General features: G+C 31.7%; 1 protein-coding gene across 1 annotated transcript; it reads left to right on the forward strand.

The window, feature by feature from the left end:
* The first annotated feature begins 1,236 nt into the window (after window positions 1–1,236).
* Window positions 1,237–12,311, forward strand: LOC123696242. The gene is made up of 3 exons (XM_045642315.1): window positions 1,237–1,836; window positions 6,513–6,660; window positions 12,124–12,311. Exons 1-3 carry the CDS (start codon window positions 1,237–1,239, stop codon window positions 12,309–12,311), a joined length of 936 nt encoding a protein of 311 aa, XP_045498271.1.
* Window positions 12,312–13,481: the final 1,170 nt, after the last annotated feature.

The raw sequence follows: 13,481 nt of genomic DNA on the forward strand, positions 1-13,481 counted from the left end.
TTACATTAGTATTTCATTTGATTGCTAATGTTCAATCTACTCAAACATTTGAATAACAACTAAAAGCGTTGTTCAAATAAACCACACTCCGATGGAGCGTAAATCCAATGTACCAACTCAATAAAGTATAAAAGCCTATTTTGTATAGACGAAATATATCGATTTCACATATTGTTCTGTGAAATATTTGACGGTAAATAATACTAAACTGTATTATTGCATTGCGATTTACCTAGTTATACCTATGTATACGTTATTAATTTATATTGTTTTAAAAAGTAAATTATATTGATCAAAAAGGATCAGACATAACCAGGTGCTATTGTTCAAATAATAACTGTTTTTCATTCGAGTAAAACGCTTTTCCAAAACTGCAAAACACAATAAGAAAAAAGTCATATCACGAATTAAGACCCTTGTCCATGCAAAAACAACCTAAAACAAAAACCTTTTAGTCTCCATTAGGATTTATTAAAGCCAGACGGATTAAATCTACACCAAATATCGAAATTAAATTAGCTATGACAAAATTGAAGCGCATGATGCATATTGCATACTAAATAGAGCTATGATGAAAACATAGACCTTTAGAAATTAAAGATTTTAACGGATTTTAAATGCGATTTATTCATTATATTATTATCCCGACGTTTCGCACTATATTGTATACTAAAACCTTCCTCTTGAATCACTCTATCTATTAAAAAACCCGCATCAAAATCCGTTGCGAAGTTTGAAAGATTTAAGCATACAAAGGGACATAGGGATTAGGGACAGAGAAAGTGACTTTGTTTTATACTATGTACCTAGTGATGATACTCGCGTAAAGTCAAACACTAGATAAAACAACACGAATATTATGTTTTACAAAGAGATGATGAAATCACTGATTTGATTCTGATTAAAAGAGCGTAAATTAAATTATAGACAACTTTTGTCCGTAACATGAACCTTTAAAACAAAATTTATTGTATTTAATACAGTTTTAATCATTCTTTTGATGTCCCGTCCCACGTAAAATAATCTCTTTTCATATTTTATAATAATATGAGAATTTGGAAAATGTTCATGTCTGGTAAATATTCTGCGCCGAATACTGCAAGTTTCATTGAAATATCAGCGCTTTTGTTACCGCTACGTTTTTGGGATTAATTTTCAGTTAAAATAATATTAAATTTTCGATTCCTTTTAAATTTCATCCGCTTTATTCTTATTTCAGCTTACGGAATAATCAATATGGAATATTGTAATGAAGCTTTTCCGAATGAAAACAGGACCAATAATGTTAAAAAATTAAATGGCAGTATTGAGGATAGACTTGAAAATAATTGTGTTACTCATGATTGTAATAATACTGAAAACAAAGAAGTATGTGGTATACGACAAGACGGACCAGGATATAGAATAAGATTATTTCGCAACAAATGTGAACTATACGAAGTAAATTGTAAAGAACGCACAGATTTCTTTCTAACAGATTTATTTATTTGTAAGTCAGCACTAAATTATAGTGAAACCACTCAAGTACAAGAATTAAATTATATTAATAGAAACATCAAAGATCAAATTAATTCTATAAGAAATTTGGTTATTATAAATGGCGCTATGCTTGGGAAAAATACTGATATTAATGATACGATTGATAATTTCTTTGCCGCTACTCATGTTTTCGATTTACCGATGAAAGAAATGAATCCTCTCAACACAAGGCGTAGGTTGATAAAGAACGCCGGGCCAATCAAGATATTTGTACCTCTGATTGATATTCCCAAAGAAAAGAAAAATGATACTTATCACCAGCCTACGCTATCGTCATGCTACCACAAGTGCCCAACGGTATGTTGCTCATTATAAATCTATTAATATAAATATGATCTTTGTGATGTGATCTTTAAGATGTAAAAGATGTGGTAGGAGGTAAGCTTACCAATTAATGTTATTTCAATAGGGAAAAAGCGCGTAATTTCTTTTTTTTTCCAACATGATTACAATATTTACTTTACGTACTTTAATATTCAACTTAATCATACTAATTTTATCTTTACTACGGGGACAAAGACGTTCCATGTGGGTTTAAGGTAATGGGCCCACAATGGTAGTCACGTGATGATGTCATCTAACTTTAAACTTCTAGGACTTATGGACGATATTTTCATTTTATTTCGAATCACGCACAAGTTCAATTTGCGTTGGACATTTGAGTTTCTGATTAAAGTACGTGTATAATGTGTATTGTAAAGCTATACACGGTACGATATACCTATATGTAGGAATCGTACAGAAAGTTACAACAGAAGTTAGTTACATTAATTAAAAAAGTTAGTTTTCCCAAAATATTTTAAAATCATTCAAAAAATTGAAATTATTGTTTCCATCTCTAGCCGTCATAGCGGTCACGTACAGTCGTGAATGTTTTTTGTTCTGCTATGGATTGTGGCAAAAAAGGGCTTTTTGTTTCGCATGTACATGATTTTTAAATAAAGGTGTTATTGACAGGTATTAAGTTCACTTCTAATAGAAATGAATAAAGAATAAAGTTTTGTAAAACGAATAGTATTGATACAAAATAGAAAAGATTTAATTACTGGTGGAAATTTGAATGAGGGTCAGTGAAATTATTACTTAAGTATTTAGAGATAGGATTTTTATTGCATCTCTAGGAAATAAAACTGATTAAGGGCCGATTTTTCAATGCCCAGATAAACAGCTAGATAGACTTTATTCTTCAGTTAACAAAATATTCAATTTTTCAATAGACGAATAGGACTTATCCTTAGATTACAAAATAAAGTACAGATGGAGCATGACAACCGCCCGTCGCCCTTGTCAAAGAAAATACGAAATCAAAAACAAATACGTCGCTGCACCAGTGCTATAGCGCATAAAGTGTCATGCAATACGTCAAAAAGGGTTTGCAATTTTAGTAAAAAAATGCCGTCTTGTGATAATAAAACGCTGTAAAATTTGTCCCCGAAAACAAAAAAAAAGATAAAACATCGTTTCACAGGTTTTCTGTAGATTATTTGGCTGATTTATTTCTTTAATACGTATAATAATTTTACAGATATGAAGGAATACAAAACTTCAACGTATGTTGCCAGTATTTTGAAAATGAATTTGCCATTTTTATTGGTAAAACGGTAAAATGGTTAAAAGAACTTCAGGGTAATGCTGTTGGATTTTTCGATCGTGGATGTGATTATTTCTATAGTGCACTAAAGGTTCATGATAATTATTAGATTATTTTAATAAGCATAATACATTATTTTGTTACTTTTATAAAGCTTAAAAACGTCATAGTCGTTTTCGCTAGCGATTTAATTTATGTGAACTCCATGATGGATATATGATGAAAATAAAATGTCCTGTATTCTCGACTAAAAACTACCGCTATTCGTATTCATATATTATGAAAAATAATATAATTATTATAGTTAATATTGAAACTTTTTTTATGTAATTTATTTAATAAAAAATTGAATACAATTATTTTGTCCATATATAACTTTAGTAGGCAGGTACTTTATGTAATAAAAGAATTTAAATAAAAATTAAAACTTGACTTCTCATTTATGTAGGTATATAGCCTACGTCAGTACCGCCACTAACATAATAATTCAGATCATTGCAATGAAACCTCACAACTCAAAATCGGTCCAACGGTTTATACTGCAGGGCGTGTCAAAGAAATATTATACATACATCCATAAACTCGAAAAACATAACCCTCTTTTTTCCGTAGTCGGGGAAAAATTTGGGAAATTTTTAATTTTATTAATTTGGCAACATTACACGCACACAGAAGCACCGTGTACGTACAGTGCAGCGGCGAAATGACAGCACACATAGCTTTTTTGAAAATGACGATAAATCATTCGGTTTAGTTCGGCAACGCTCCATCTGTCTTTTATTTTGTAATCTAAGGACTTATCTATCGAATAACTACGTTATTTGAGGAATAAATCTATCTGCTGCTCCAACGGCCAGATAGCGTGCTATTCGACGATTAGACGTTTGAGTTGACAACTGACGCGTCAAATTTGGGATATTTTCGTATGTAATAACATAGAGCGTAGAATTTTTACAATAAAGCCTCTTTCTATAAAATATAGGTAAACCAGAATCTGATGGCAATTAGGGAAATCAAAATTTTGAGTGTGCAACCCTAGGGAAAATGGACTGAACGATCTTGATACTGCTTATTTTTTATTTTGTCCTCAATATCATTAGTCGTACATTACATCAGTGGACAATACTGTACATACGTAAATATTATGTAGGTACATACTTACATGTATACCTAATATACAATTATACATATTACTTTTATACAGGTAATACATATTATCATTATTTACACATACCTACCTATATTTGTATATTCATTACCAGTATCAGTATGCGATTTGAAATTATCGATATAATGATAATGTAGATCAAAACTGCTTACAATTTTTTATAAAATAAAATAAAAATAAAATAAAACTATGTTTATTTTCGTAAGTATTAACAGATACAGACATTATAAAATTGACTTGGACAGCTTGGACTTGACGAATAGCCGTATTGGAAACTCCTGTAATAAGTTTTCATAAATTTATATTCTAATCAACAAACAATATTAGTTACCTACATACAAAGCCTACATATAATATTTTTTAATTTAAAGTATCAAAACGGGTAAGTCCAATTTACCAATAAAATCTTCAAAATTGAAAATTGTGATGTGTTTGACCCTTCTTCATCGAATGTTTTTCTATACACATTATAAACAACACCTCTTGCTTGTGATCGCATCGGCTTTTTCGACATTTTCGAAGATTTTTTAGACAAAATTTTATAAATTATTCATCAACTGCAAAAAAGACAAATAATTTGACAACCAATTTGATAGTTGTCAAATAAGTTGCCACATGAAAATCTTTTATTTCTTAAATATAAATATGCCATCAGATTCTGGTAGACCTATAATTATCAATTAAAATCATATTGAAATTGATGTTTTTGATAGTACTGATGATCATGCCATTGAAAATTTGCCGGACGCTGCCTTTATGTCGTTTCCATCGAAATATATAAACTTTAAAATCTGAAATTTTAACACAAATTTAATCAAAACTCTTTACTCGAATCAAAACAATAATCAACAATCATAGAACACAAGATAAACTTAAAATGCACTCCTGACGTGAGTCATAATGACGGTTGTTGACATATTGCAAGTTGACTCTATCCCGCTCTAACCTGACTAATTTAATATGTTTGTTTCACCACTCCAAAAGCAGAGCTGCCAATATGGAAATATTTGGTCAGATAGTTATTCATCAAATAAATCACGATTGAAAAATAGGCGAGCCGTTATGAGTTAGATAAGCAATTGAATAAATCTATTCGAGGGGTAGTTATTAGACTGTTTATCTGGGCATTGAAAAATCGGCCCTAAGAAAAATTTCAATTCGACCTCGAATTAAACAGACTCTCGATAGAGTTCAAAAAAATAATGTAACTTATTATAAATGAATGCGTTTCAAATTCTTTTTGAAATAACTCATCCAGGGCACCTTTCTACGATACTCTATATTGAATATTTTATGAAATAATGGCCATCCAAATATCTTAGCTCTCTATGAAAATAGTAACGATTGAAATTAAATTAATTCCACTCGGTTGCACGACGACCGACGTCAGTCAAATAATATTCATTCATCAAAATAATCTTCATTCATTCATTCATAAATAGTTTATCTTATACTAGCGATTGCCCTGGGTTCGCATCAGTTACACTAAAAGGGAAAAACAACCAACACAGTTAGAACTTTCCGTTGAATTTAAGTCTGTTTTCTCAATAGATACCAAGACAATATTACCTATATCCTATATTATTGTTCCTTCGTGTATTATAACAGTTATTCACTTTGCTTACGAATGGCTGGACTTTGAAGTACGATTAGGTATGATAAAAATATATTTTATAAGATTATTCTTTCGAGAGATTCTTAAAGATATTTCAAACATTACTAGACCTTCTAGTATTCTCAATTTGAATAAAAGAGTAGATAAAAATGTTCAAAATCCTTGGAATTAAAAATTTCCAAAAAATCCTTAAAATCGATTTCTTTTTAGAGCGGTCGGGTAATATCTGATCAAGTAAATTGTCAGCATCTTAACAATATATGTTTTAGAATATTTCTGTACATACATCTGAAAATAATTAAATTTACAATTTGTAGGCCGATTTATGCCGACGGAACATGTAAAGTTACATATAGCGCATCATCTATCTCTTTGAGTATAGATTTAAAACGCAGATATCGTTCTTATATTTATTTAAGCTAATGGAACAACTTTTTAAGATATTGTTTATGTATTTTATTAAACGAAAATTGCATATTTCAAGTATTTTTATTGATTTAATTTAATTACTTTTTTATTGGTGTGATATTTTACTAATATAATACTCTTTATTTCTTTTTTATTTATTTCTAAATAGATATAATTTAATTTAATTTCAGAAATGTCCGGACACTTATGCCCCAGTTTGTGGTGTTCCCGGAATAGTGGCCCGGGAACCGGCTTTAATGTTCAAAAACCATTGTTTTATGGACGTAGCTCAATGTAAGATGTTTTGGGAAAATAAGAGCAGTACTTCACATAGCTCGTGTGAGTATGGACTTCGTTTATTTTAAAATCTAGTTTTGATTTTTATATCAATATGGGTAAGACTGTTTTTCTATTAAGTAGGTACCTACGTATGTAGAGTTTGAAATAATGTTTGTATAGATTTTGAACATGATTTAAAACTATTATATACTGTATTATTCATGTCTTTTGTAACGATACTTTTTTGTTTTAATTATAATATTATAGTAGTTTAATATGTAGAGCTTTTAATAATATTTGTGAAAGAGGTGATGACGTTGAACGACTACCAATGGATTAAAAAATATTTAGTCCAACGTCTTAATAAATTTTTGCTCGTCGTTGTTTCTTTAAAAAACTGAACTCACACAACTACACACAAAAGAGCATTCTTATATTATATATATCAAATATCAATGCAATATTATAAATTCCTATCAATTCCGTTATAGATCAAACTGCAAAATTAACGCAACAAAATACGGGAAGAGATTCATGCCACCATAACACACTTTACAGTAGGTCAGTCAGTCAGCGTTCATACGCTCGCATCGACCAGATTAAATTGTCGAAATAGGTTTTAACCGACATTTGTAAAAGATTGATTTCCATTAAAAATTAAGTTATTAAGAAGGTATATAATATCGGAATGGTGAAAAATTGATATTTAAGTCTATTTTCTAAGTTTGTTAAAAGCTAAATTTGCTGTAGCTTTTGTAGGCATTATAGTTTATAATATTTCATAGATAATAATATTAACGTTACGACATTCTTTTCTTCTTATCTTTCTGAATTTAATATTGTTAAAAGATAAAAAAAAAAATGGTACCTATGTCGCGAAAGTACCTACCATATTTGAAAAGCTCAACTCAATTTAAACTGAAATTTCATTTTAAATTGAGTTGAGCTGTTATAAAGTTCCATAAAAAGTGTCATAATATTATTAAACACTAGCTTCCGCCCGCGACTCCGTCCGCGCGGATGTCGGTCTTCGCGTGGATGGTTTATTTCTCCATTTTGAGTAGGTACCTCTGACAATAAAATCTTATAAATATCTATTGGACCCAATTCCCAAATACGGCTAGGCCTATAATAATACGCAACGTGTGTTCGCGGTTCTACGGAACAACGTCTATAGATAAAACTGAAAAATTAAGATTAATTTTTTACTACGTATTTTTCCAGGATAAAAAGTATCCTATTTTACGCCCAGGATAATAAGGTATAATTATACCAAGTTTCATCGAAATCGAACCGCTAGTTTTCACGTGATGCCTTCACATACAGACAGACAGACAGACAAACAGACAAAAATTTTTTAATCACATATTTGGGTTTGGTATCGATCCAGTAACACCCCCTGCTATTTATTTTTTCAATATTTTCAATGTACAGAATTGACCCTTCTACAGATTTATTATATGTATAGATAGCGTAGTAAAATCTCTTTCTTTCTAAAATAAATACATGTTTTTCGATCGCGTCTTCTCTTACATAATTGCGAGATACAAATTTATAGTCTAATTCCCTCCCTTTTTCACCTCAATCAAGGCTTTTTCTGGCAATAGAACGTCAATCATCCGGGCTCTATCTAAAAATACATAATAATCTTTTTAAAATTTCAGGCTTAAAAATAGTACCGAGTTAGATACACAGGGTTAATTTTCATTTATATTATTTTAGTACGGCTCTTCTTTTTTCTTATCAGAATTATCTAAATCGTATGCAGAAAAGAATAATTTTGAGGATAAATCAATTTTCATGACTACTATTTTTGCTTTTTAAATTAAGACTAGATAGAGAGCGCCTTTAAATCTCCATTTTAACTAGAAACAAATAAAAATTAAAACAAAAAACTTTGAAAATGTTGTGGATGGCCAGGCTTATTCAGGTAATATTATTGTTATGCTAGTAATTAATTATCTATTTAATAATCTTTGGTCATTCAAATTATATAAATTATGTGCGTAGCAACCTGTAGGATAAGTTGCTATGGACATAATTTAAAAAAACGACGCAGACAATTCTTTTGTTTTTATTTTCTAAAGATTGATAATTGAGTTCTTAGATTACAAAATAAAGTACAGATGGAGCATGACAACCGCCCGTCGCCCTTGTCAAAGAAAATACGAAATCAAAAACAAATACGTCGCTGCACCAGTGCTACAGCGCATATAGTGTCATGCAATACGTCAAAAAGGGTTTGCAATTTTAGAAAAAAATGCCGTCTTGTGATAATAAAACGCTGTAAAATTTGTTCCCGAAAACAAAAAAAAAGATAAAACATCGTTTCACAGGTTTTCTGTAGATTATTTGGCTGATTTATTTCTTTAATACGAATAACAATTTTACAGATATGAAGGAATACAAAACTTCAACGTATGTTGCCAGTATTTTGAAAATGAATTTGCCATTTTTATTGGTAAAACGGTAAAATGGTTAAAAGATCTTCAGGGTAAATGCTGTTGGATTTTTCGATCGTGAATGTGATTATTTGTATAGTGCACTAAAGGTTCATGATCATTATTAGATTATTTTAATAAGCATAATACATTATTTTGTTACGTTTTTAAAAACGTCGTAGTCGTTTTCGCTGGCGATTTAATTTATGTGAACTCCATGATGGATATGATGAAAATAAAATGTCCCGTATTCTCGACTAAAAACTACCGCTATTCGTATTCATATATTATGAAAAATAAAAATAAAATATAATTATTATAGTTAATATTGAAACTTTTTTTATGTAATTTATTTAATAAAAAATTGAATACAATTATTTTGTCCATATATAACTTTAGTAGGCAGGTACTTTATGTAATAAAAGAATTTAAATAAAAATTAAAACTTGACTTCTCATTTATGTATATAGCCTACGTCACTACCGCCACTAACTTATTAATTCAGATCATTGCAATGAAACCTCACAACTCAAAATCGGTCCAACGGTTTATACTGCAGGGCGTGTCAAAGAAATATTATACATACATTCATAAACTCGAAAAACATAACCCTCTTTTTTCCGTAGTCGGGGAAAAATTTGGGAAATTTTTCAATATCTGGCAACATTACACGCACACAGAAGCACCGTGTACGTACAGTGCAGCGGCGAAATGACAGCACACATAGCTTTATTGAAAATGACGATAAATTATTCGGTTTAGTTCGGCAACGCTCCATCTGTCTTTTATTTTGTAATCTAAGATTGAGTTAATTAATTCCTAAAAATAACATTACAGAAAGCTTTTTAATTAACAGAAAATTCCTACGCACTTACACAGCGTAGCCAAAACAAAATATTTTTCAACAAACAAGACAATGTTATCAATGCTTTGCTACAACGTTGCCAAGCAACGGATCTTAAAAGTATATCCTTATCTAATGAAGCGAAGTACACATATATTGGGCCCTCTTCATAATGGGCAGCGTTGGGCGAGTCGAGGTAATCACGATAGTGTAGACAGTAAGGTTGTGTTTCCACCAGAAATGGGTGAGTATGCATAGCGAGGGATGTCTTTGTAAAGAACCCATATTATCGCTTCATTTACCTCGACTTAGTTATAACGTCTCTGGTGGATGGTGGTGGGTGTGTAAGGCATATTTATTATTTCTATAATTTTGAGCAATAGTCAGTAGCATTGTCAAGCTGATTGCATGTCACAATTTTCACAGCTTCGCAACGGATCCTTACATCATACATTTTTTCCTCACACAGCTTTGGTGGAAACCCCCTCACATTTTCACTGCACATCCAGACAACCTTGTACGAGACATTTTCCTTGCACTTCTCTGGTGGAATCGTAGCTTAAATTTCTATGATCAGCCGTCATTGTAGATATTTATGTAATCACCGTAATGACGGCAAACATCGACGTTATTTTGTGGGGCCAACCCTGTCCAGAGGGCCCATAATTGCCATAACAGTGGCATACATCGACCATCAATTGTTGGGCCAACATTGCCCATTGTGAGGAGAGACCATCACAGGTATGTTTGTGAGGGGTCGTCTCGCAGCCCACGCGAAGTCCCCCTCAAGTTCAATGTCAAGAGCTCACGGGGCCCACTTGTATCCAATATTTGTGCCTCAATTATTTTGGGCTTATAATTGTATGGGTAATTATCTGTTGTTGATTGTTTATCGCATTGCATACGTTTTTCGTAATGATAATGCTAAATGACGATAATGAAACGAAATATTTGCTAATTTTATTCTCTTTTCTAAACTTTATTTATTCTAAGAATAAATTTAAATGTTAAATGGTAATTTGTTGGGTAGTTTATTTTGTCCAAAGTCCTTTTTACTATATAAATTAATTAAATTTGGTCTTATGATATGGTATTAACAATACATTAATAACCAAACCTTCAACTCAAAATCCTTCAGCCTTCAACAATATTGAAAGGCGTGAAAAAGCACACTTAAAATAACCTTTGATTTGAGCACCGTCAAAACCGAATTTACGCCTGCCATCCCGGTGCCAACGGAATCGCTTTGTGACAAAAATAGCACAATGAACGCGATTTAAAAAAATGTTCTCAAAGAACACGTGGACGACTATTGATTAACTTCACTTCATACCCTTTGAGGGTAGTGCGCTAAAAAATGACCATATCAATATTGTGATTGGCATCATGTTTGTAGTCAAACACAGGGCAGGTTGGCTGCACAGCTAGCCCGAGGCACGACGGCTGCGTTGACACACGTTCGTAGCTGTCGACGTCAAAGCGCTGGATATCGGATATCAATGCTGTATTACCTGCTATTGAGATTCGGTTGTGTACACAATGCGTCTGAGGTCATGTAAAGTCAGGTATTGCGTGTAATATCCGATTGGACAGTGGAAATGATACTATGTTGAATTGTCAAAGTTATTGCATTCGATTCATGTTATTCGATTGGAGGTATACAAAGTTGCTTCGACAGTCATAGGTCTTAAATAATCATGATCATACATTTTTAAAGCAATTCTTAAAACTAAACTTGGTGTAGCATGTACTGACAAGAATTTAAAAAAAATCTGTCTCTCTCTGTTTTACCATTTAACAATTATTATATCTTTTTCCAAATTAAATATATATATTATAACGTTTATTCCGTATTTACTGATTGTACATAAACCTCAATAGTTTCAGTCGTGTGTCCATTATTTGCAATAATTATTTTTCAACGATTCTGAGAAATCATTGATAAATCCCGTTTCAAAGGGATATGGTTCCCGGTACGGACTAAAGTAGCTTTCACAATGTATTTCATGATAAAATTGACAATTTTTCTAAAATGGGTTTATTATAATATGAGGATAGATGGTACATTGTCAATAATAACGACTATTTATATTGATAAGTGAACTTGTACTAATTAGTACCATAATATATGTTTGTGTTCCAATATCTACCTGAAACTTTTACCCTACACACCCTATTATATTATAGTATTGTTAATAACATTGCATTATTTAATATGAACAATTTCTTATATTCCAGCTTACATAGAATCTTCGTTCCTTTTTTGTATGGGAGATGAGATGAATGCTCTGTACAGGTTTCTACCAGCAATAAGAACACTTCAGAGGATGGGGCGCTTGAAGAAAAAGGGAAAATTCAGGGCCAAGTTGAAGAACTTCAGGTTTATTAACGAGTTTCGATCTGGACGTCCTAACTTTATGGGATAACCTACTTAAGAGTTATTTTAATACCATATTAATATACAGAAAAGAGAAATATTTGATTACTAGATTTCCGCCCGCGGCTTCGCCCGCGTTTGCAAAGGAAAACCCGCATAGTTCCCGTTCCCGTGGGATTTCCGGGATATTAGATATTAGATAGATTTCCGCCCGCGGCTTTGCCCGTCTTTGCAAAGGAAAACCCACATAATTCCCGTTCCCGTGGGATTTCCGGGATAAAAACTATCCTATGTGTTAATCCAAGTTACCCTCTATATGTGTGCTAAATTTCATTGTAATCGGTTCAGTAGTTTTTTCGTGAAAGAGTAACAAACATCCATACATCCATACAAACTTTCGCCTTTATAATATATATTAGATATTAGATATTCAAAATAAATCGTGTGGACTTTGCTTTATTCATTTGACACATTTCATTATATAAAATAATTAAATTACTCATAATTAAATCTGCATGCATGGCCGCGGATGGAACAAAATTTTCCTAGAATGGTCAAAAAATTAAAATTTATATTACTTCCAGTAACAATTATGAAATAATTTGTGAGGTACAGAATTGATTAAATTTCCTTGCATTGAATCATGAAAATTAATTTATTTTAACCCCCATTTCCCCCCATTTTGTGACAAGAAATTGATTACTGCACAACGCATATAACCTATGTAATTACACGATTATAATTTATAATTATCACATAGAGCTATTACAATAGGTATTCTAATTAAATTGAACGGCTGCCATGCAAGTATAGATAATAAACGAACAGAGAGATTCCTCTTATTTTGATTGCACCGGTGTTTTGTCTCCCATTTCGCGTGCACATTTGTCTGTGATCCCGGCGTTCATTTTATTACGCCAATACCATTCTAAGCTTTATTAGCTGTTTTGTTCTGGAATTTTCCAATACGCCGAGCCAGATAATACGAATAATTCGCTTTGAATCACAACATTCCATGCAAAGAAATTAACATCATATTAGTGCGTTCGCTGTTTCAAAGGATGTTTGATTGGAATCGAATTGATTTAAAATCCGAGCTATAATAATATTGCCGGCGAGTTTCATCGAATGATAGTCGAATTAATACCGGGTAAGTACATTACATTGGTATTGATGGAATTCCATGGAATTTACAAATAATGCAAACACGTATGTAGGA

The sequence above is a fragment of the Colias croceus genome, chromosome 12, assembly GCF_905220415.1.
Source record: "Colias croceus chromosome 12, ilColCroc2.1".
Taxonomy (NCBI): domain Eukaryota; kingdom Metazoa; phylum Arthropoda; class Insecta; order Lepidoptera; family Pieridae; genus Colias; species Colias croceus.